We start from the raw sequence: 23,814 nt of genomic DNA on the forward strand, positions 1-23,814 counted from the left end.
CCATTCCAGTATCTGATCCATGGACAGCCATGCCTCTCTTCCTGTGGGTCCATCCAGAGATACACGCCTCTAGCACCTGCTTTGGGTCCAGGTGCTGCTGGGAGCCACACTTTGCTGGCTGTCCTGCTCTTCCTGACCTGTTTCCTGGCCCATCTGTGGTTTTGGCAGTATCCCTTTCCTGTCTCAGGTTGGCCAGCACCATAAGTCAGGAAGCTTAAAGCCCAAGAGGAGCACCCAGGCGGTGAACAAGCCACTCAATGGGAGGGGAGGCTCCAGGGCTGTCAGGCTCCTCTGTCTCTTCTAAACTCCCTTTTCTCCCTGGGTCTTGCAGCTGCTGCGCTGGGTGGCAGCACTGGTGGCCCTGCCTGAGGGTAAGTAGATTCCAGCCCTGACTCGTCACTTCAGGACTGTGGCTCAGGAAGCGCTTAACATCAATATCAGATTCTGTATACATACAGTTTACATTTATGGAATTTGAATTGCCAGTGCAACTCTGTCTCAGGTGTCGATAATACAACTTTAATGTGATAAAATAGGTACACTTGCCAGTTTTTTTCATTGTTCAGGGTGTTTTTATTGCCTCAGTAATCTCCCTTTTTTTGGTTTGTTTGATTGAAGTATAGTTGATTTACAATATTAGTTTCTGGTGATATATATTAAAGAGTATATATGTATATATTCTTTTTCAGATTCTTTTCCTTATAGGTTGTTATAAAATCTTGAGTATAGTTCCTTGTGCTATACAGTAGGTTCTCGTTGGTTTCTATTTTATATACAGTAGTGTGTATATGTTGGGCTTCCCAGATGGCGCCTGCCAGCGCTGGAGATGCAAGAGGCATCAGTTCGATCCCTGAGTTGGGAAGATTGGAGTAGAAAATGGCAACCCATTCCAGTATTCTTGCCTGGGAAATCCCATGGACGGAGGAGCCTGGTGGGCCCCAGTCCATGGAGTCACAAAGAATCGGACAGGACTGAGCACACACGCTAGACACACTAGTGTGTATATGTTAATCCCAAATTCCAAATTTATGCCTCTCCCTCCCACACTTGGCAGTTTTTATTTTCTATTTTTAATTTTTTTTTGCCTATTTTTTAAATTGCAGCTGTAATTTGGTTTTAATTTAACCTGAGCATAAAAAGTGGACTTTCAATAGGGGTTGGTAAATGTGTTCTTTGTTTTGTTCCTTGGCTTGTTGGGTTTTGTTTGGGCCATTGGGTTTCGTTCCGGCCACAGGACAACGAAATGCATAAGAGTAAGAAATACATCTTTTTAAGTTACACTTTTTAAAAGGTAGGGAAAAGCATTGTTAAAAGTTGTCATTTACTAAAATTAAGGAGTATTTAACTTCTTTAACGAAGCAGTTTCCAAGTCTGCCTAATAGACTTTTCTGTTGGAAGCAGACTGTAAAAAATCACATTTATGGGAATCTCTACTTGATGTGATTGCAAACACTAAACAGAACCGAACTTGAGGACAGTGTCAGCAACTCTTGAAGGTCACCGCAGTAGTCTAAGCAGTACTCTGTTTGTCTGACACCTCCTAGTTTTATTTTTCACTTGTGAATTCCTCACAATCACAGGATCGCCAGATAAATATATCACCAAGGAGAAAAATGTGTCCCTCACATAATGTTGTAAAATAAAAGAGAATGAAGGCATCAAGAGTGATTTCCCATGAACTACCCAAGTGACACTGCCCGCCCCAGGCAGCCCACAGAATGTAGCACGTCTCCAGGGCCACCCTCGCCCCCCAACCCCAGGAGCCATTTCTTTTTTTTTAATAATTTTATTATTTGGCTGTGTTGTGTCTTCACTGCTGCTTGGGCTTTTCTCTAGTTGCAGGGATTGGGGTGGGGGTACTCTCTAGCTGCGGTGTGGTGGCTCCTCATTTCAGTGGCTTCTTTCGTTGTGGAACGCGGGCTCTAGAGCGCAGCCTCAGTAGTTGTGGTGCACTGGCTTAGTTGCTCTGTGGCCTGCGGGATCTTCCCAGACCAGGGATTGAACCTCTGTCTCCCACACTGGCAGGTGGATTCTTTACCATTGAGCCACCGGGAAGCACCCCCACCCTGCCCCGGGAGCAATTTCACAGGTGCTTGGGATCCAAACTAGAGTGTTGGCTTAACTCGTGTTGGTGATTGTGATTGTGACCTGCCTGTAATTCCTAGATCTAATTTTAGAATAGAAGCCAGGCAATGTGTTTTTCCTTTTTTAAATTTTGTTGTAGAAGATAATAAGCACAATAGGAGAAAAAATCACTCACTGTCTCTCTGCTCTAGTAATCAAATATTTCCTTCTTTGCCATGTCATTTTTTAGCTCTTGTAGATCTGTACCACTTCATCAGTTTGCTGGTAATCAGACCGTTTCATGTGCTTGGCAGAGACGTTAGAGGAATGATTTCTAATCTTTTGAGATCATGATACACTCTTGACCTTGGCTGCTTCTGCTTACAGACACATGCCCTTAACTCATCTCTTCAGTTAAGACATAATCAATAACACTTGTTGAAGTGTAACTTCCATACAGTGAATTGCACTCATTTTTTAACCAAATATTTATTTGGCTGCGTCAGGTCTTAGTTGCAGCACGTTGGATCTTGCATTGTGTGCAGCGCTCAGGCTCTCTAATTGTAGCGTGCCGCTCAGTAGGTGCAGCACACAGGTTTAGTTGCTCCAACACATGTGGGATCTTAGTTCCCTGACCAGGGATTGAACCCACGTCCCCTGCACTGCAAGGCAGATGCTTAACCACTGGACCACCAGGAAAGTCCCAAATTACATTCATTTTAAGTGCACAGTTCAACCACTATACACCTTCTAATCACCTTCTAACTTTAAGAATGTTTCCACCACGCTCAAAGCTTCCTTTGTATCCTTTCTCAGATGTACCCCCTGCCCAGGTCCCAGCCTGGGCTGATATGATGTGCTTTCTGTCTCTATAGAATAGTTTGCCTTATCTAGAATTTCTATACGTGGAATTGTACAATCATGACTTTGTTTTTTATTTGAGATATTGTATTAAGAAAGTGCCCCAAATTATTAAACTAGAATTTCTCCAAAATGCTTAGCCCAGCATCTAATCCCTGGAGGAGGAAATGGCAATCCACTCCAGTATTCTTGCCCGGAGAATCCCATGGACAGAGGAGCCTGGTGGGCTACAGTCCATGGGGTCGCAAGAGTCAGACGTGACTAAACCATGCCACAGCGTCCAATGTTTGTTTTACATTTTAAACAACTCTTTAGAGTGTGAAGGATGAAAATGACTGTCTGGTCTTTTTCTCCCTTCATAGTTTCCTGTTAGTATCTTAGTATTTTGATTTATCTAAAGACTGGGGATACATTTTTTTTTTAATGGACAAAATATCAAACCAGACATACAGTTAGCAGGTGAGCACGTGTAAAGATGCTCAAAATCACTAGTTATTAGGAAAATGCAAATCAAAACTACAATGACATACCATCCCATGCCAATCAGAATGGCCAAAATTGAAAAAGACAAAAACAAACCAACCAACTGGTAATACCAAATGTAAGGAAACATGGAGAAACTTCTACACTGCTGGTAGGAATGCAGAATGGGACAGCTACTTTATTTTTTTTAACTTTTTATTTTATATTATAGCCGATTAACAATGTTGTGATAGTTCCAGGTGGACAGCAAAGGGACTCAGCCATACATATACATACATCAGTTCACTTCAGTTCAGTCGCTCAGTTGTGTCCAACTCCTTGCGACCTCATGAGTCACAGCACGCCAGGCCTCCCTGTCCATCACCAACTCCCGTAGTTCACTCAAACTCACGTCCGTTGAGTCGGTGATGCTATCCAGCCATCTCATCCTCTGTCGTCCCCTTCTCCTCCTGCCCCCAATCCCTCCCAGTGTCAGAGTCTTTTCCAATGAGTCAACTCTTCACATGAGGTGGCCAGAGTATTGGAGTTTCAGCTTTAGCAACAGTCCTTCCAAAGAACACCCAGGGCTGATCTCCTTTAGAATGGACTGGTTGGATCTCCTTGCAGTCCAAGGGACTCTCAAGAGTCTTCTCCAACACCACAGTTCAAAAGCATCAATTCTTCCGTGCTCAGCTTTCTTCACAGTCCAACTCTCAAATCCATACATGACTACTGGAAAAACCACAGCCTTGACTAGATGGACCTTTGTTGGCAAAGTAATGTCTCTGCTTTTCAATATGCTATCTAGGTTGGTCATAACTTTCCTTCCAAGGAGTAAGCGTCTTTTAATTTCATGGCTGCAATCACCATCTGCAGTGATTTTGGAGCCCCCCAAAATAAAGTCTGACACTGTTTCCACTGTTTCCCCATCTATTTCCCATGAAGTGAGGGGTACATTTTTATTAATTAGTTTTGGTAATACAAGAATGCCCCAAAACATCCCGTTTATTGGCTTTTCTTCATTTGTCCAGTTTTGGAGTCAGAATGAGGGGGTGAAAAGTCCTTTAAATTTTGTTCTGAAGATCCCTTTCCTTTTTGCTGTAAAAACAAGACCTATTGGGGAATTCCCTGGTTGTCCAGTGGTTAGGACTCTGAGCTTCCATTGCCAGGTCACAGGTTTAATCCCTGATTGGGGAACTTGATCCTGTAAGCCATGAAACCAGGAAAAAAAAAAAACCAAAAAACCGAGACATATTCATACCCCTCAGGTTGGCAGTAATGAAGAGATCTGATAACCCTAGGTGCTGGTGAGAGTCTGGAGGAGCAGGGGTTCTTACATGTTATCTAGTCAAGTTCAAGGTGCTCAATCCTCTGACCCAACAAGCCTGACTTCAGGGTAAGCCCTAAGAAACTCACAAACAGGCACAGAGATTTGTGTGTGAGACTGGCCACATTGTCATCTTCTGATCTAACACATAACTGGAAACATTCTGAATGTCTATCAGCAGGCAAGTAAGTGACCATCCACAATGGAATTTTATAGAACTGTTCATAGGAATCACGCATTAGTTATGTGCTTCAACAAAGGTGAATCTCACTGACATAATGGGCATGAAGAAGGCGAACTGTAATCCACAGGCAAGTTGATATTGTTGTAAATTTTTAAATAATGTAAATTAATTTTGTATGTTTAAGGATACATAGGTATGTCTTAATAGTAATGTATAAAGAGGTGAGTGATGCTAAAGGCAGAAGTTAGGATACTGGTTACCTCTGGAAAATGTGGGGTAGAGTGATGGGCTCGGCTGGCAGGATGGGTAGAAACACGGGGCTTTGATGTCTCCTGTTTGATTTCTTAAACAGAGAGATGCATACACACAGGCCTTCATTGTGTTTTTTTGGGTATCATCTGTAGAAGGAGAAAAAAACAGCATTGTGTTATTTGGGGCCATTACTGTAGACCAGGGGTCAGCAGACTTTTTAAAAAGGGTCAGATGGTCATTATTTTAGGCTTTGTAGGCTGTTCTATCTCTGAGGAGTTTCTACAGAGGAAAACCACTCAGCTCTGCCTGTGTGCCCCCAAAGTAGCCATTGACCGTGTGTATATCAAAACATGTCGTGGCCCTTAAATACATGCGGTGTTTGTCAATCAAACCTCAGTAAAGCTGGGGGTGGGGCGAGGTGGGAGACCGTGGAAGGCAGCCCAGAAGGCTTTGGCAAGAAGCCCAGAGAGGCCTCCCTGACATGCGTGTGCTTTGTTCCCAGGACGATTACATGGAGGCCTTGGCCAGGCTCCACCTCACAGTGACCAGGGCCTACAAAGTCAACACCGACATCAACTTTGAGGTGTTTATTCACAAAGTGGATGGTCTGTCAGATGACCACAAAATTGAAACCCAGAGAGACATTCACCAGAGGGCCAATGATGACCTTGCAGATGCTGGGCTAGAAAAAATTCATCTCAGGTGAGAACAGAAATGCCTCAGGGATCATTGGGGCCCCAAAGTCATCATGAGTAGTTGGCACCGACAGTCATTGACCTGTGTACCCTGTTTGGTGCTGTAGACATCAGGATAGTATTTGGGAAAAGTGAGTTTCATGTGTGCTAACTCCAATCTTTCAGAAAAGTGTTGGGGTTATAAAAATTATTTTCGACCAAAGATCAAAGCTAAGCCTTCCTCATATGAAAAACACAGAAGAGAAAACCCATACACTGCATCCAGGAAGTTAATCGATGCTGAGGTTTATTATTATAGGTAGTATCTATAATCATAAGGAATCCTCTAAAAAAACGAATAGAAATACATATTCACAGAGGAAAGCCACTTCTCTATAATTTTTGTGGGGTAGTATGTATGCATCATTCATTTGGCAAATTAGAAAAATGAAAAGATTAGCTACTTGCATATCAATAATGTAACTGCTATAACGTGAGAGATGTGTATAAAGATAATTAGTGCACATTCTCTTGGAGAATGTAAGGAAGCTGATACAGGCACATGCATCTGCATTTTTAAGCCTTCTGGTCCAGGCAGTGAGCAGAGACTAGGCACAGTTCTTGCTTTGGGGGAGTTGGACAGAAATGTCCTGTTAAGATATGTTCTTTTTTTGGCCGCACTGCATGGCTTCTGGGAACTTAGCTCCCCACGCAGGGATTGAACCCTGGCTCTTGGCAGCGAAAGTACAGAGTCCTAACACCTGGACCGCCAGGGAGTTCTCGTGTTCATTTTTTACCTAGGTGGTTTTGACTTCTGAAGGGGCTGGAATGTGTGTATAAGAGCTGTAGTAAATCCAGAAGGCATGGTACTAGTGTTATGACATAGTATGAACAGCCTATTCCTCAGTCAAAGGTAAAAAGTGATGAAATACTGTTTCGCCTTTCAGCTTTTATCTGACAAGCATATATGACCATTCAATATTTGAAGCTTTTAGCAAAGTGGTTCAGAAACTGATTCCACAACTTCCCACCCTGGAGAATTTGCTAAACATCTTTATCTCAGTAAGTAAATAATATTATCCCATTAGAGTCATTCGCAGAATTTAAGAATAACACTGCAAGAGTGAAAACGATCTAATTTCTACTTGGTCTGACAGTACTTCAAGGTCTCTGAAATATTACATTTGAAGATTGTGCCTACATACTGTTTTAGGTCCGTTAAAATTTAACTCCCAAAACAGTTCCTATACTTCACTGGTATAGTCGGAATGTTTATTGAAGTTGTAGGCAATCATTCACTGTTAATAGAGTCTTGTCAGAGGTAGAGGGCATAAAAGTTGATTTTGGCTATAAGATATATGATGTTGAATTTTTAAAAATCTGTTTAACACTGTGAATAAATGATATGGTGGCTGGCTGAGTCCTAAAAACTACCAGCTCAAAGTAGAATTACCACAGACCTTTAGTTGTATTCACATTGATTCTCACTGCACAATTTTGAGTTTGTTTGTTTAGACTTTTAAGATCTACTTTTTAATTTAAAATTAGTAAAAATGTGTGTGATAATTCCAATTTTCATTTCTTAAGTAAGTCCTTTATAAAGATGTTCATGATAGTGAGGTTTAAATTGTAATAAAATGGAATAACCGAAATTTTTGCTCGTTTGTATTTGAGACTGAGGGTGTCATATCATTTTATGTAACCATGTCATGCTCTAAAACCAGCTATCCCTTTAAGGCAGCATCTCCTTTTTGTTTCAGAATTCTGGAATTGAAAAGGCGTTTCTCTTTGATGTGGTCAGTAAGATTTATATTGCAACAGATAGTACCCCTGTGGATATGCAAACGTACGAGCTCTGCTGTGACATGATCGATGTGGTCATTGATATTTCGTGTATTTATGGGTAAGTAGAACATTCTAAAAGGCTACCATCAAGCAAATTTCTCTTTTGTAACCCTTGAGGTATTTTGAATTTACTTATTTGATCTTAATACTTTTGTTTGAAATGATTGAGATCTATAAATACACTGTTTAGTATGTGATAATAATAACAAAAAATTGTTAAGTAAATGCCTGGGCATTATGCTGATAATTTCATTTCCTATATTATACCATTGAATTCACTATTCCATGAGGTGGGAATTACTGTTCCCATTTTACAGATAGGAAAACTGAGGTTCAGAGTGGTGAAGTTTCTAACCCCAGCTCACACTATCATTAAGGAATGAAATTAGTATTTAACTCGTCTGATTCCTACTTCCTCTATTGAAAAATCTGTCACGTATCATAATGTCATGTGTACTTGAGGGGAAAGTTTTAGGATCCTTGGGTTTCTACATAAATATCTCACATTAACCATAGTTCTGTTACCTTCTGTATAATAGGAAATAATGGCTGGATTTTTTTTTTTCCAATATACTTTTGATTGTCTTTTGCTGTGGGTAGCAGAGAACTATAAGCAAACAACATTACCTGCTTAGTATTACAGTCTTAACCTTCTTAGAAAACTGAACTACTTGTACATATAAAAGAATACAAAATAAGGAATGAGGAAAATTGATTTTGTTACTGGACACAGAAATAATTCCCCATAATAGTAAATTTGTTGAATTCAGGATTTTGTACAGAGTGAGTGGGTGTGAACTGTCTTATTAAGGTATTAGGTTGTTGCTGCCTCTTTATATCAGATCTCACAATATCATCTCACAGTCATTGATGGGGTAAAGCATTTTACCCCATCATCTTTCTCTTTACTCACTGGCTGTGGCCTGCTTTATGCAGCTTTCTCTGCCAGCTTCTAGGGAGCCTTGGTCTCACCACTTTTTCCTTCCATTCAGTTCAGGCTCTTTCTGTTAACTGTTATACATACATGCCCACCCACAGTCCCTTCCCTTATGAAACAGAGAAACTGATCCATACCTCTCAGGACTGTAGTGAGGATGAAATATCATTAGGTCTCCCCTGGTGGACCCCAAATGTATCTGCTGTTATTATTTTTTTAATTAATTTATTTAAAACTTTTTTTTTAAGTTTATTTATTCGGCCGAGCCACATGAATTGCAGGATCTCAGTTGCCTGACCAGGAATTGAACCCGGGCCCCTTGCAATGGAAGCATGGAGTCCTAACCCCTGAACCACCAGGGAATTCCTTATTATTATTATTATTATTATTATTATTATTAAACACTGCCATCTGGCTTTAGAAATAGACCTTATTTCCCAAGACTGCTGCCTTGCAATATTCTCTTGTTTTTAAACTGTTAAGTGGATGACCTTGAAATAGTCATAGAGGATGAAAGTATCCTGATTATAGTTTAGATGACTGTCATAATCAAATAACAATGAATAGCACAATTAATCTGGCACATACTTAATGATATGCATAATCATTATTTTCCCATATGGTAATTAGACATAAATGGTAAGTTGTTCATGCAAACAATGTTAATCAGAGTTACTTTTATCCAGCTCAAACACACACCGGGAGGAAGGGGCTGGGCGGAGGAGGGAGCAAGGCTTTATTGGCAGATTGTTTTCCTGTGGTGGAATGCAGTGTGCCTGGGAACCTGCCCTGTTCAGTAAGAACCAGTATGGGTCTGGGTCACAAATGGGGCATATGTTCTGGGGTTCTTGAGACTGTTTGCTAGAGTGGCCACGAGCCAGCCCAGGTGACCTGTAGAGGGTGGCTGAGGGTGCATGCCGCAGTCCAGGAAGCGGTCAGCCTTGTAATTGGAGACCCTAGAAGCAGGTGACCTGGTCTGCTCAGGAATCTCAGCTGGGATTCTGAAAACACACAGTTTCAGATAAGGAAAAGGTATATGACATCCTCCTTTGTCTATAAACAAAAGATACATGACTGGATGTATCAGTGTCTTCAAAGGGCCCAGTTTTGATCACAAAGGTCATATCAGTAATGATAATAGCAGTTAACATTCATTGTACATTTTATATGCTCTTAGCACTATGCTTAGTGTTATGTATATGTTATTCCATTGCATTAGGAAACTATAGTAATCACTGCTAATATACAATGAAGAAATCGAGGCTCAAAGAAGTGACTCAATTTGCCCTAATTTATACAGTAAAATAAGAGAGCTAGGATTCAAACCTAAGTAATTTGTGTTTGCAGGCCACACCTTTTCTTAAATATTTATCTTTTTATTTTGAAAAAATTGCAAATCTATAGAAAATATGCAAGAATAGTACAGTGAACTCTGATATACCCTTCTCTGGGATTCACCAGTTTTATCAGCCATATTTGCTCACTCTTTTTCTAATACAGTTGGCCCTGCATGTGAGTTCCACATTGACAGATTCAACCAACCAGTGGGTTGAAAATATTCAGAAAAATATTCCAGAAAGTTCCCAAAAGCAAAACTTGAATTGGCCGCACGCTGACAACTATTTCCATAATATTTACATTGTATTAGGCATTTTATGTCATCTAGAGATAATTAAAAGTATATGGTGGGGAGGAGGAGTGGGACTTCCCTGATGGTCCAGCAGTTAAGACTCTGGGCTTTCACTGCACAGGGCATCAGTTTGATTCCTTGTCAAGAAGCTAAGATCCCGCATGCCAAAAGGAAAGTAAAAAAATGGGAGAGTGTGTGTAGGTTTGGGCTCTCCAGGTGGCACTACAGGTAAAGAACCCACCTACTGGGGCAGTTAGACACAAGAGACACAGGTTTGATCCCTGGGTCGGGAAGATTCTCTGGAGGAGGGCATGGCAACCCACTCCATTTTTCTTGCCTGGAGACTCCCTTGGACAGAGGAGCCTGGTAGGCTACAGTCCATAGGGTTGCAGAGAGTTGGACATGAATGACGCAATTTAGCATGCATGCAGTGCATGTAGGTGTAGGTGATATGCAGATACATAATGATGCAACTTAGCATGCCCGTGTGTAAGTTATATGCAGATACATAAGGAACTTGAGCATCTTTGGATTTTGGTATCTGCTGAGGGGAGTCTTAGAGCCAACCCCAGGCCCTAAGCCTGCTCCATAGGAATGACTGTACATACACATTTGTTTTTGCTGAATCATTTGGGAGTAAGTTACAGATCATGATCCTTTGACCATAGCTGTTAATACTTGAGCATCTGTCTCTTAATAACAAGGACGTTTTCTTACCGGACCATAGTTTAATATCAAATTAAGCCTATTTAACATGGCTTTATGACTCTATTGTAGAATCCTTTGTTAAATTTTATCAGTGGTCCCAATTCTCTCTTTAATCGCAGTTTTTTCCCCCAGATGAGGGATCTAGCCTAGCACTTGGCTGCCTCTTCATGCTGCTTTATTTTGGAAAAGTTCTTCACCCCTTCTTGGTCTTTCATCAGGCCGTGCTTTGGACAGCCAGGTTATTCTGTCACGAAAAGCAGGAAGCCCTCATGGGCCACAGAGAGGAGAACTAACCTCCATCTGTCACTTGTGTCCTTCAGGTGCATGGAGAGGTCAGCCACTTGGTGTGTCAGTAGGAAACTGACCATCATACACTGTGTACCTTCTTGTGATTGGGTGTTTCTGAGATATTTAGCTGAAAAGCACTGTAAGTGTAGACTCCCTATCGGTACCATTATCATTCTTTGTGATAATCTGGTCTTGTTGCTGGGTTACAAATTGTAGTTCTTAATGGTCAAATATGTTTTCGTTTCTGTTCCCATTTAGCCTCAAAGAAGATGGAGCAGGAACCCCCTATGACAAGGAATCAACAGCCATTATAAAGCTGAATAATACAACAGTTCTTTATTTAAAAGAGGTGACAAAGTTCCTGGCTCTTGTGTGCTTTGTCAGAGAGGAAAGCTTTGAAAGAAAAGGTAATTGTGTGTGTGTGTGATTTAAATGAAGCATTTCCGTTCAGACGGATACTGCCTTTCCTGCTTGTTGATGTGGGTGGACAGTAGCCATGTCTCTGGAGGCTTCCAGACTTCAGCCACAGGCTCCCCTGGCTCCTGCCCCCATCAGTGGGGTTTTGGGATCCGTGAATCAGCCTGCCCTCTAGTGATACCCCTGCCGTGAGGTGATAGTGGAACCAGACCCCCCTCCCAGGGAGGGGCTGTAGGTTTTCTGGGAGCGAAGCTAGCTGGGGTATTATTGCCTGGCTGCAGAGTCCCTTACCCCAGGGAGGGCCAAGGCCTCCCTCTTGGTCCACACCTCTAGAAGGTTTTAGAGACACTGTGACCACTTGTCCTCCCTATGTAAAGGTTGAAACTCATACAGTCTTAAAGCTAGATTTTTTTAAACTTCTGTTCAGCCCTTGTCCATTCTTTAGTCCTAAAACACAGGGGTGGCATTGTGATTCTAAAAAAGGGAAGATACGAGTATGCTTAATAACGTCACCGAATATTTTTTAGGACCAAATTGAGTTTTATTTTGAAATAAAAGCAATTAACCTCTTAAAGATACTCATATTCCCTGCCCCCCATCTACACTGGGAAATATCAGCTTACTGATGTAGTTAAGGATTTTTGCTAGTAATCAGGAGATGATTTACCCTAAATGGAAAAGGAAATGGCAACCCACTCCAGTATTCTTGCCTGGAGAATCCCATGGACAGAGGAGCCTGGCAGGCTGCAGTCCATGGGCTTGCAAGAGTCGGACACAACTTGGTGACTAAACTATTACCCTAAATTCCCAATAGCCTTTTTTTCTTATAAGCAATACATGTTCATTATTTTAAAATGCTTTGAAAACTTAAAGTATACAGAGCAAAATAAAATCACTGAATTTCACCATCTTAGAGCTGAACCCCGTGTTAAATTTCTGGTTTTCTTACTCCTTTTCTCCCTTCCTGTCACCGTTTCTTCTGTTATCCCGTTTCCTTCCTTTCTTCCAACAAAACTGGTGCCATTTTGTCTATATAGTTTTTTATCCTTTTTTTTTTCACTTATTTGTACCCTGAAGATTTTCTTAATTCTTTAGACCATAAAAGCATAATTAAGGTTTATATTACTTTTCTGTTAAAAAGTAGTAGCTTTGTTTAGAAAATTTAGAAATAATGAGCAAAAAGGAAATAATCATTGGTAAGTTTCTCACTGTCATCACATTAAACTTGTTTGCTTTTTAGGGTGACTAACCATCTCCATTTGCCTGGGACAGGGAGGGGGGTTCCTGAGAAAAGGGACCTTCAGGGCTGAAACTTGAAAAGTCCCAGGCAAATGCGATGAATCAATCACCCTAGCTTTATAAAGGCTTGATGCTTTACATATGCAGAAAGTGGTTCGCTCGGTTTTTGCTGCCTTCATCTCAGTAGTGAGTCCTGTTAGTGTTGCTGACAGTCGACACTTACTGATTGATCTGTCTACTGATTGATCTGTCCTTATGTTGGTTTCTATCTGCATTTTCTCGGATCATCTTTTACTGCTCTGGCAGAAAGGGGAGGATGGAAAGCAGAAGTGGGGTTCTTGGAAAGGAAGGTGGTTAAAAAATACAGCCATCTGGGCCCACCACTGAACAACTAGAATGAAGTTCCTGGGAGAAGAGCCTGGAGTTTGTTCATTTTATAAAAATTTCCAGGATGCTTTTAATGTGCAGAATCGCTGAACCTATAGAAGGATATGGGACCATCCCTTAACTTTGTATGGTGCTGAAGATAGTGCTTATTCTGTTCATGTCTCTGTTCCTGTATTTTTCAACTGCCTTTTATGAAACAGTGAAATAAACAGCACTCGTTGTATACAGTTCCTTTAAAAACCTCAGTTGTGAATTTTTCACTTTTAAAACTCCAAATGCAGCAAGATTACTGTTATGTTTTAAATGTGCACAGATGACAGGTGTCAGGCATCATCAGTAGTCTCTCTCTGAAACTTCCTGGAGTTGAATTCTCACTGAGCCAAAGCCCTTTAGCTAAGCTTTCTGCCTAAGGCAGTTAGTTGCACACATAGGTAGAGAGTTTTGAGGTGGCTCTCACATATCTTACTCAAACTCTCCTAAATAAAATCATGTCTTTGGTCTATGTTTCTTTCTTTTTTGGAAGTTCATGTTTTATTTGGAAAATGGTTCCAAGAAATAAAAGTGAGGAAGTGGGGAAATAGAGAAAGGAGGGAGGAAAACTATCCTCAGTTTCAGTTCAGTCGCTCAGTTGTGTCTGACTCTTTGCAGCCCCATGAACTGCAGCACGCCAGGCCTCCCTGTCCATCACCAACTCCCGGAGTCCACCCAAACCCATGTCCATTGTGTCAGTGATGCCATCCAACCATCTCATCCTCTGTTGTCCCCTTCTCCTGCCCTCAATCTTTCCCAGCATCAAGGTCTTTTCAAATGAGTCAGCTCTCCGCATCAGGTGGCCAAAGTATTGGAGTTTCAGCTTCAACATCAGTCCCTCCAATGAACACCCAGGACTGATCTCCTTTAGGATGGACTGGTTGGATCTCCTTGCAGTCCAAGGGACTCTCAGGAGTCTTCTCCAACACCACAGTTCAAAAGCATCAATTCTTCTGCACTCAGCTTTGTTTATAGTCCAACTCTCACATCCATACATAACTACTGGAAAAACCATAGCCTAGACGGACCTTTGTTGGCAAAGTAATATCTCTGCTTTTTAATATACTATCTAGGTTGGTCATAACTTTCCTTCCAAGGAGCAAGCATCTTTTAATTTCATGGCTGCAGTCACCTTCCGCAGTGATTTTGGAGCCCAGAAAAATAAAATCTGACACTGTTTCCACTGTTTCCCCATCTGTTTGCCATAAAGTGATGGGACCAGATGCCATATCTTCGTTTTCTGAATGTTGAGCTTTAAGCCAACTTTTTCACTCTCCTCTTTCACCTTCATCAAGAGGCTCTTTAGTTCTTCTTCACTTTCTGCTATAAGGGTGGTGTCATCTGCAAATCTGAGGTTATTGATATTTCTCCCTTCAGTCTTGATTCCAGCTTGTGCTTCATCCAGCTCAGCGTTTCTCATGATGTACTCTACATACAAGTTAAATAAGCAGGGTGACAATATACAGTCTTGACGTACTCCTTTTCCTATTTGGAACCAGTCTGTTTTTCCATGTCCAGTTCTAACTGTTGCTTCCTGACCTGTATATAGGTTTCTCAAGAGTCAGATGAGGTGGTCTGGTATTCCCATCTCTTTCAGAATTTTCCACAGGTTTTTGTGATACACACAGTCAAAGGTTTTGGTATAGTCAGTAAAGCAGAAATAGATGTTTTTCTGGAATTCTCTTGCTTTTTCCATGATCCAGAGGATGTTGGCAATTTGATCTCTGGTTCCTCTCCCTTTTCTAAAACCAGCTTGAACATCTGGAAGTTCGTGGTTCACGTATTGCTGAAGCCTGGCTTGGAGAATTTTGAGTATTACTTTACTAGCGTGTGAGATGAGTGCAATTGTGCGGTAGTTTGAGCATTCTTTGGCATTGCCTTTCTTTGGGATTGGAATGAAAACTGACCTTTTCCAGTCCTGTGGCCACTGCTGAGTTTTCCAAATTTGCTGACGTATTGAGTGCAGCACTTTCACAGCATCATCTTTTAGAATTTGAAATAGCTCAACTGGAATTCCATCACCTCCACCAGCTTTGTTCATAGTGATGCTTCCTAAGGCCCACCTGACTTCACATTCCAGGATGTCCGGCTCTAGGTGAGTGTGAGTGATTACACCTTCGTGATTATTTGAGTTGTGAAGATCTTTTTTGTACAGTTCTTCTGTGTATTCTTGCCACCTCTTCTTAATATCTTCTACTTCTGTTAGGTCCATACCATTTCTGTCCTTTATTGAGCCCATCCTTGCATGAAATGTTCCCTTGGTATCTCTAATTTTCTTGAAGAGATTTCTAGCCTTTCCCATTCTGTTGTTTTCCTCTATTTCTTTGCATTGATCACTGAAGAAGGCTTTCTTATCTCTCCGTGCTATTCTTTGGAATGCTGCATTTAAATGGGTATATCTACCCTTTTCTCCTTTGCTTTGCGCTTCTCTTCTTTTCACAGCTATTTATAAGGCCTCCCCAGACATCCATTTTGCTGTTTTGTATTTCTTTTTCTTGGGGATGGTCTTGCTGCCTGTCTCCTGTACAGTGTAATGAGCCTCCATCCATAGTTCATCAGGCACTCTATCAGATCTACAGATCTGTCTATAGATCTAAATCTATTTCTCACTTCCATTGTATAGTCATAAGGGATTTGATTTAGGTCATGTGTGAATGGTCTAGTGGTTTTCCCCACTTTCTTCAATTTAAGTCTGAATTTGGCAATAAGGAGTTCATGATCTGAGCCACAGTCCACTTCCAGTCTTGTTTTTGCTGACTATATAGAGCTTCTCCATCTTTGCCTGCAAGGCATATAATCAATCTGATTTCAATGTTGACCATCTGGTGATGTCCATGTGTAGAGTCTTCTCCTGTGTTGTTGGAAGAGGGTGTTTGCTATGACCAGTTCGTTCTCTTGGCAGAACTCTGTTAGCCTTTGCCTTGCTTCATTCCGTATGCCAAGGCCAAATTTGCCTGTTACTCCAGGTGTTTCTTTGGAGAAGGCAATAGCACCCCATTCCAGTACTCTTGCCTGGAAAATGCCATGGACGGAGGAGTCTGGTGAGCTGCAGTCCATGTGGTCGTTAAAAGTTAGACATGACTGAGCGACTTCACTTTCACTTTTCACTTTCATGCATTGGAGAAGGAAATGACAACCCACTCCAGTGTTCTTGCCTGGAGAATCCCAGGGACAGCGGAGCCTGGTCGGCTGCCATTGATGGGGTCGCACAGAGTCGGACACGACTGAAGCCACTTAGCAGCAGCAGCAACCAGGTATTTCTTGGCTTCCTACTTTTGCATTCCAGTCCCCTGTAATGAAAAGGACATCTTTTTGGGGTGTTAGTTCTAGCAGGTCTTGTGGGTCTTCATAGAACCGTTCAACTTCAGCTTCTTCAGCATTACTGGTTGGGGCATAGGCTTGGACTACCGTGATATTGAATGGTTTGCCTTGGAAACGAACAGAGATCATTCTGTCGTTTTTGAGATTGCATCCAAGTTCTCCATTTTGGACTCTTGTTGACTGTGATCACTATTCCATTTCTTCTAAGGGATTCCTGCCCACAATAGTAATATAATGGTCATCTGAGTTAAATGCACCCATTCCAGTCCATCTTAGTTCACTGATTCCTGGAATGTCGATGTTCACTCTTGCCATCTCCTGTTTAACCATTTCCAATTTGCCTTGATTCATGGGCCTAACATTCCAGGTTCCTGTGCAGTATTGCTCTTTACAGCATCGAATCTTGCTTCTATCAACAGTCCCATCCATAACTGGGTGTTGTTTTTGCTTTGACTCCATCTTTCTGGAGTTATTTCTCCACTGATCTCCAGTAGCATATTGGGCACCTACTGGCCTGGGGAGTTCATCTTTCAGTATCCTATCTTTTTGCCTTTTCATACTGTTCATGCGGTTCTCAAGGCAAGAATACTGAAGTGGTTTGCCATTCCCTTCTCCAGTGGACCACGTTCTGTCAGACCTCTCCACCGTGACCTGTCCGTCTTGGGTGGCCCCACACGGCATGGGTTAGTTTCATTGAGTTAGATAAGGCTGTGGTCCATGTGATCAGATTGGCTAGTTGTCTGTGATTGTGGTTTCAGTCTGTCTGACCTCTGATGCCCTCTCTCAGCACCTACCGTCTTACTTGGGTTTCTCTTACCTTGGACGTGGGGTATCTCTTCATGGCCACTCCAGCAAAGCACAACTGCTGCTCCTTACCTTGGACGTGGGGTAACTCCTCTTGGCCGCTGCCCCTGACCACTATCTTCAGTGGCAGCTTTATCCTCACTTCTTTTAAAAAATACTTTTAAAATGCTTTTTATTATTTTAATTTTTTTTTCTTTTATTTCTTTGGCTACACCGTTGAGGCATGCAGGATCATAACCGCTGGTGCACCAGGGAGTTCCCTTATGCTCACTTCTGCTGAGGGAATCTTGGAGAAGCTATGTGTGCAAAAAACTGAGAATCACCCCCATTGGATATGCAAGATGGCAACTGTGTCCACCAGCTCGCATACCCCGTCACGAGGGGTACCCTCAGAGGCTTTTATTCCCATAGCCCTAGTACCTGTCTGTGTGCCAAAGAAAGCCTCCAGCAGAAAAGAAATGCCCACACCTGGGCTTACTTCTTTCTTTCCCGCTCTTTCTCACCGGTCTTTGCCTGAGGAAATGGTCTCTTCATTTTGTTGCACTGTGGTCACTGTCACTGCAGAAGCAGCAGAGGGCGCCACTCAGGGTTTCCTGCTCCTGGAAGTTGAGATGGTGTTTCTTAAGTGCACTTGTGGTTAGTTATCTGGCTGCTTTGAAGCATTCCTTGCCTTGGCTGGAATCCCAATCCCATTTTTATGTATTTATTTATTTTTGTGTGTGTGTGTGTAGGGGGGGGGGGGGCTCTGGAAACATCACCTGAGTGGATGGAAATATTCTGGGGGCTAGTTATTTTAATAAGTTTAAAGGTAGTAGACTTTGAACTTCCTGATCCCTGGGTCAAGAAGACCCCTGGAAAAGGGGAATGGCAACCCACTCAAGTATTCTTGCCTGGAGAATCCCATGGTCAGAGGAGCCTATCGGGCTACAGTCCATGGGTCGCAAAGAGTTAGACACAACTGAGCGACTATCACTTCCACTTTCAGAGGTAGTAAAGGGAACCCCCTGCCTTATCCTAACTGGTATATACATAATACTGCTCTCAATACTTTTACATATTAATGCTGATGATCTGAAATGTGCTCAGGACTTGGATTATATTTTATTCTATTTTTGTATCATTAATTTCTGAAAACGCAAGAAAATTCTCCCTTACTATTCGCCATTTAAAATTTACTTAACATTGAAACACTGAGAGTGTCATTGATTGTTGAATTTCTTAGCTCAGAGTTGACCTGAGCCGATGATAACCCCTCTGAAATCAGGGACTTTGTTTTCCCTGGGGCTTATGACAGTAGCTTAAATATTTCCTGAATATCTTTTCAGTAAATATTGATTGATGGGTACTGTGACCTGGAGATGTAAGCTAACCTCCAAGTCAAGGTCTGCCTGCATTCAGAGTCAATTTAATAATGCCTTTTGGGGAAAAGATACTAATAAATATTTCATTGAAGGTATATCTTAATTGTTCTTACAATTTTTAATTCTGAAAGATTTTTTACAAGGGCAGTTCAGTTGTTTCTTCAAAACTTTGGGGTCATAGACACTTTTGAAAATGTGGTATATACTCTGGAACCTTTCCTTTGTAAAAATATATATTCACAAGACTTTACCTGCAATTCCTGAAGCTCAGCTGCAGACCTTGGGAAGTCTATGGACCTTATGTTTTTCTCCTCTACCGCCCCCTACTGGCATTTCCTCACTATGGCTGACTTGAAAAGGCTTCTAGGTGGCACTTAGAAATATTTTTTTGTTTTCTTCTCCAGGGCTGATTGACTATAATTTTCATTGCTTCCGGAAGGCCATCCATGAAGTTTTTGAGGTGAGAATGAAAGTAGTGAAATCGCGAAAGGTTCAGAATCGGCTGCAGAAGAAAAAAGGAGCCACCCCCAACGGGACGCCTAGGGTGCTGCTGTAGGTGAGGTTTCAGGAGCATCTTTTGAAATCAGACGTTTCATTGAAGCTGCTGCTACGTGTTGCACTAAAGGAAGAGGAGGAAGAAGATTGGGACACAAGACATACGTTTGTTGTAAAAAACTCAAGAAGAAGAAGGAGATTGGGACATATGACATACGTTTGTTGTAAAAAAAAAAAAAATCCTGCCACCCTTTCTTTTAATCTTCTCTTTTTTAAATAAAGTAAGCACTTTGAAGCAAAAACTTGTATATTAACAATGAAGTGAAATCTACTGTTACTTCATTACACAAATGTAAACTTTTATGGTCTGTAGTCAGAAAAAATCCTGTGTTCGTACTGCCAGGAACTGTATATATTTTGCACTTTTTCATGTTTTCTTTTTCTCATGAAACTAAACTTTGATAAAACAACTTTTCTAAGCTTTGTTCTGTCCTTGGTGTCTAGGACATGCATACTGAGTCCATATCTATGGGGCAAATGGAAATTAATCAAAAAGTGATGGATAAGCAATGACTTTTTTAAGCATGAGAATCTTTGCTACCAATTGTTGAGAAAAATCATTTTTCCATGGAGGAACAGCTTGGGGCGGCAAGCTCCAGGAGCAATAAGACCTGTCCCCTGTTTATAATGGATATAAATAGAAGTTTTATAGAATAATATTAGCACCAAACTTATCTAAACATTTCTATAGCTCTGAGAGTGCTTCCCTACCTGACAGTTTTTATAAAACTCTTTACCTCAACAGACATCTCTAAAATCATTTTATACAGAGAGGTTCTTTCTTTCTGTTGTGTTACTGTTGTCCTTTGGGACCATCTTTCCAAAATGGTGCCCATCACTGGAGAGAAATTGAAATGTCGCTGAATTGCAGGGTTTCTGAAGGCTTTTCTGTACCTGCCACCCAGGCTAAAGTAATATCAGAAGCTACGTGGTTTCCCAAATGGAGGTGACTGGCAATTGCAGATTTAAAAATACATCCTATACAATTTTTCGCCTCTGTGGAATGGGCCTCTTGCCATGCAAGAATCCAAATGTTTATTTAGGACCAGTTTCTTTCTTTCTTTTTTTTACACTGCTCCACAACCACAGGCAATATTTCAGTTCTCTGCCACAGAACTGAATCCTGGTGGGCATCTTTGTCACCTCTGAGTCTCCTCAGCTGTGACAGTGTGCCTCATGGACTCTGCTTGTCCCCACCTTACGACTGAACTAGGGCTCAGCTCGCCAGCAGCATGCTCTGCATGGCTAAAAAAGCCGTCCTGAAAACTGCTGAAGGGCAGTGGGCGAGGGTGACCAGAGGAGGCATTATAGTTAGCTATGTGTCTGTTTCTATGAAATTCTTCCTCTTATGTTTACATTAGACCAACAGCAAGTGAAGAGATTCTAAATCTACCCCCATCCCAAACCATTCCAAGTAGATAATTCCAGGTCCATCCCAAGGCTCAGTGCCTAAAGCATGTTGGCGAGTATTAGAAAATATTCATATGTATATATTTTTAGCAGAGCCTCGTAGGGATAGCAATGCTGATCCTAGCAAAAATGGATAGTTCCTAAAGCAACTTTTCCGTGAGACTGTCTGTGGCTTCTTTCTATCCTCTCCTTGTCCATTCTTCCCAAGTCCTATTCCTTTGAGGCTGGAAACTGCAATTTAAGGTGGTAGCTGATTTAAGGCTTGAGCCCTCCCAAGGATCTGTGCATTTTGGAAGGAAATTTGTAAAAATCATGAAGGTGCCCTAACTCCCTTCCTCATGATTCCTGCTCAGAAGCACTGTGTCGGATCCCAGGGCTCCAGGGAAGTCTTTTTTCCTAATTTCCAAACCTATAACCTGTTGGGCCTTTGCCAGCATGGTACCTGGAGGCTATTCTTACAAATCTAATTCTTTAATACTTTTTACACAGTGTTTCTTTCTAAATACGCAAATACAGAATCACTTTTCTAAAACAACTTTATCCTCAAGATAGAGACATTTGCCTAACTGGTAAATCACACGTTACTTAGGTATATATATTAATTGTAACTAGGTGGAGCTTCCATTTAAGCTGGGTATATGATGGGCTTTGTTAAAATGTGCCTTAAATGCCTACTACTTCAAGAGCAAATGATTCTTTGAGGGAAAGGCAAAGTTAATGCTATGGCATCAGACCCAAGTTCATGGTAGTAAGTGCACTCTTTGATTAATGACACTGATATATAGACTACTGCCTCAAAGCCATCAGCATGGCGATGACCTCTTAGTTAAAGAAAATGTAGGAGTTATGTCTAAGCATTCAGTTTCTGAACTCTGTGCTATTGGAATCACAAAATCTCTTCAATTCCTTTTTCACTTGTTTTTGATACGGGACTTAGCTTTCTTGTGTGTGATCACTTTCACGTCTCAAATCCACAGCTATAAATACATATAAGTATACAAAATAATGTGTAAATATGAAGCTCAAATACATGGCTACGGTGACTGCTCTGGAATATTTCTGCTCATTTTCAAAGGTTGAGAACTTGACCTAGAGGTTTTCAGGGCAATTAGAAATTACATGTGGGGGTGAGACTCTGAATTATCATCTTTATTTAGTTTCAGTAATATAGATTAGCATATATAGCCAGAGTGGCATATTTCTTTTTTTTTTTTTCAGAGTGGCGTATTTCTGATGGTTTAGACATTAAAAACTGGTTGACATTCACAGACAGTACTATTTTGTGAATATAATATATTTTGGACCCTTAAATATAAATAAAAACACAGCAATATTGTTATGTACGGGTTATATGCGAACTCTGTTTGAAATATATTCAAGAAAAACAGCTGAATTGTCTTGATTATTAAAGTATGGTATACATTCAATTCATGCAGACTGGATGTAATTTGTAATCAAATAATATTCATTGGGCTTCCCTGGTGGCTCAGTGGTAAAGAATCCGCTTGCCAACACAGGAGACTTGGGTTTGATCCTTGGGTCGGGAAGATCCCCTGGAGAAGGAAATGGCAATCCACTCCAGTATTCTTTCCTGGGAAATCCCATGGACAGAAGAGCCTGGCTGGCTACAGTCCATAGCATTACAAAAGAGTCAGACATGACTTAGTGACTAAACAACAACAATAATACTCAGTATTATGTTTTATTTGAGCAGTATGTTATTTATAACCATTGTTAAACCATTGCTTTCAAGAATATTAGCTGCCAGTTTAAAAGCATGTCTGATGTGCTCATGATTTGGTAAGGATCTCATTGTATTTCAGGCATATTCATAACTAATCTTTCTGGGATCAGAATGGTCTCTTTCCTGAAAAGGAAGCATGGTCTTTCACATTTGTGAGGTTGTATATACTGTGCATGCATATCACTGCTTCATCAGACCTGTTGGTTTCTTTAGATAAATGTGTTTGTCCTAATTAACCAGCTCTCGTATTAGGGAAATGAGGATACATTCCTCTATTTAAGTTGGATTTACATTTTTTTTTTTTAAACTCCTCTCTCCATGGGGCTGCCCAGGTGGCTCAGATGGTAAAGTGTCTGCCTGCAATGCAGGAGATTTAGGTATAGGTTCCATCCCTGGGTTGGGAAGATAGCCTGGAGTAGGAAATGGCAACCCACTCCAGTACTCTTGCCTGGAAAATTCCATGGATGGAGGAGCCTGGTAGGCTCCAGTCCCTGGGGTCGCAAAGAGCCAGACATGACTGAGTGACTTCACTTTCATCCGTCCATACTTTTGATGGGGATGTGCTTGTTTTGGCCATAGAACTTAATTCAGTAAACTTAAAGATTTTGATTCTTGCTGCTCTGGCCCTAATCCCCAGCCATCTAAAAATTCTTTACCTAATTGTCCACGTTTTGATTCTTAGTAAGATTCCGCTGTATAATGACTTTACAGGTCCACTCAGAGTTCTCTGAATAGGCTAGCATAAGATGTTATATATGAAATCCTGTTTCTGATTGGAAAATCTAATCGGAAATAACTACTTCCAAGATTTTTAATCAGTGGTGATATTGAGTATAGGGGAAAGAAAATGTCCTTAACAACATTATGAAATAGGAGTAGATAATGAGTGCACACGATAGGCGTGCAATGCTCTTAAGTGCTTTTACATAATTACCCTCATAAAGCCAAGAAGTGGGTACTGTTACTCTATTTTACAGTTGAGGCAACTGGGGCCAAAGAGATGAAATGACTTGGTTAAGATACTGCTAGTAAGGCACGAGGCCTGGAGTCTGACCTAGGAATCCACTCTGTCAACTGCTGCTCTAAGTACCTCACCAAATGTCCCTTAAAATGCCCTCATTTGGGGAATTCCCTGACGGTCCAGTGGTTAGGACTCTGCGCTTCCGGTGCAGTGGGCAGAGTTTCCATCCCTTGTCGGGGAATTAAGGGCTTCCCTTGTAGCTCAGTCGGTAAGGAATCTGCCTGCAGTGCAGGAAACCTGGGTTCGATCCCTGGGTTGGGAAGATCCTCTGGAGAAGGAAATGGCAACCCACT

At 41.4% G+C, this 23,814-nt stretch overlaps 1 protein-coding gene across 2 annotated transcripts in view; it reads left to right on the plus strand.

The window, feature by feature from the left end:
• The window catches only part of RRAGD (Ras related GTP binding D), a 57,238-nt gene extending 35,055 nt beyond the window's left edge, over positions 1-22,183 (plus strand). Inside the window, exons 5-9 of one of the 2 annotated variants that reach the window (XM_059889827.1) lie at positions 5,653-5,852; positions 6,772-6,886; positions 7,585-7,727; positions 11,491-11,639; positions 19,196-22,183. In XM_059889827.1, coding sequence (XP_059745810.1) covers positions 5,653-5,852; positions 6,772-6,886; positions 7,585-7,727; positions 11,491-11,639; positions 19,196-19,347 — 759 coding nt within the window. In that variant the 3' untranslated portion in view covers positions 19,348-22,183. 2 annotated transcript variants of the gene reach the window in all.
• Positions 22,184-23,814: the final 1,631 nt, after the last annotated feature.

Source organism: Bos taurus, chromosome 9 (genome assembly GCF_002263795.3).
Source record: "Bos taurus isolate L1 Dominette 01449 registration number 42190680 breed Hereford chromosome 9, ARS-UCD2.0, whole genome shotgun sequence".
Classification (NCBI taxonomy): Eukaryota; Metazoa; Chordata; class Mammalia; order Artiodactyla; family Bovidae; genus Bos; species Bos taurus.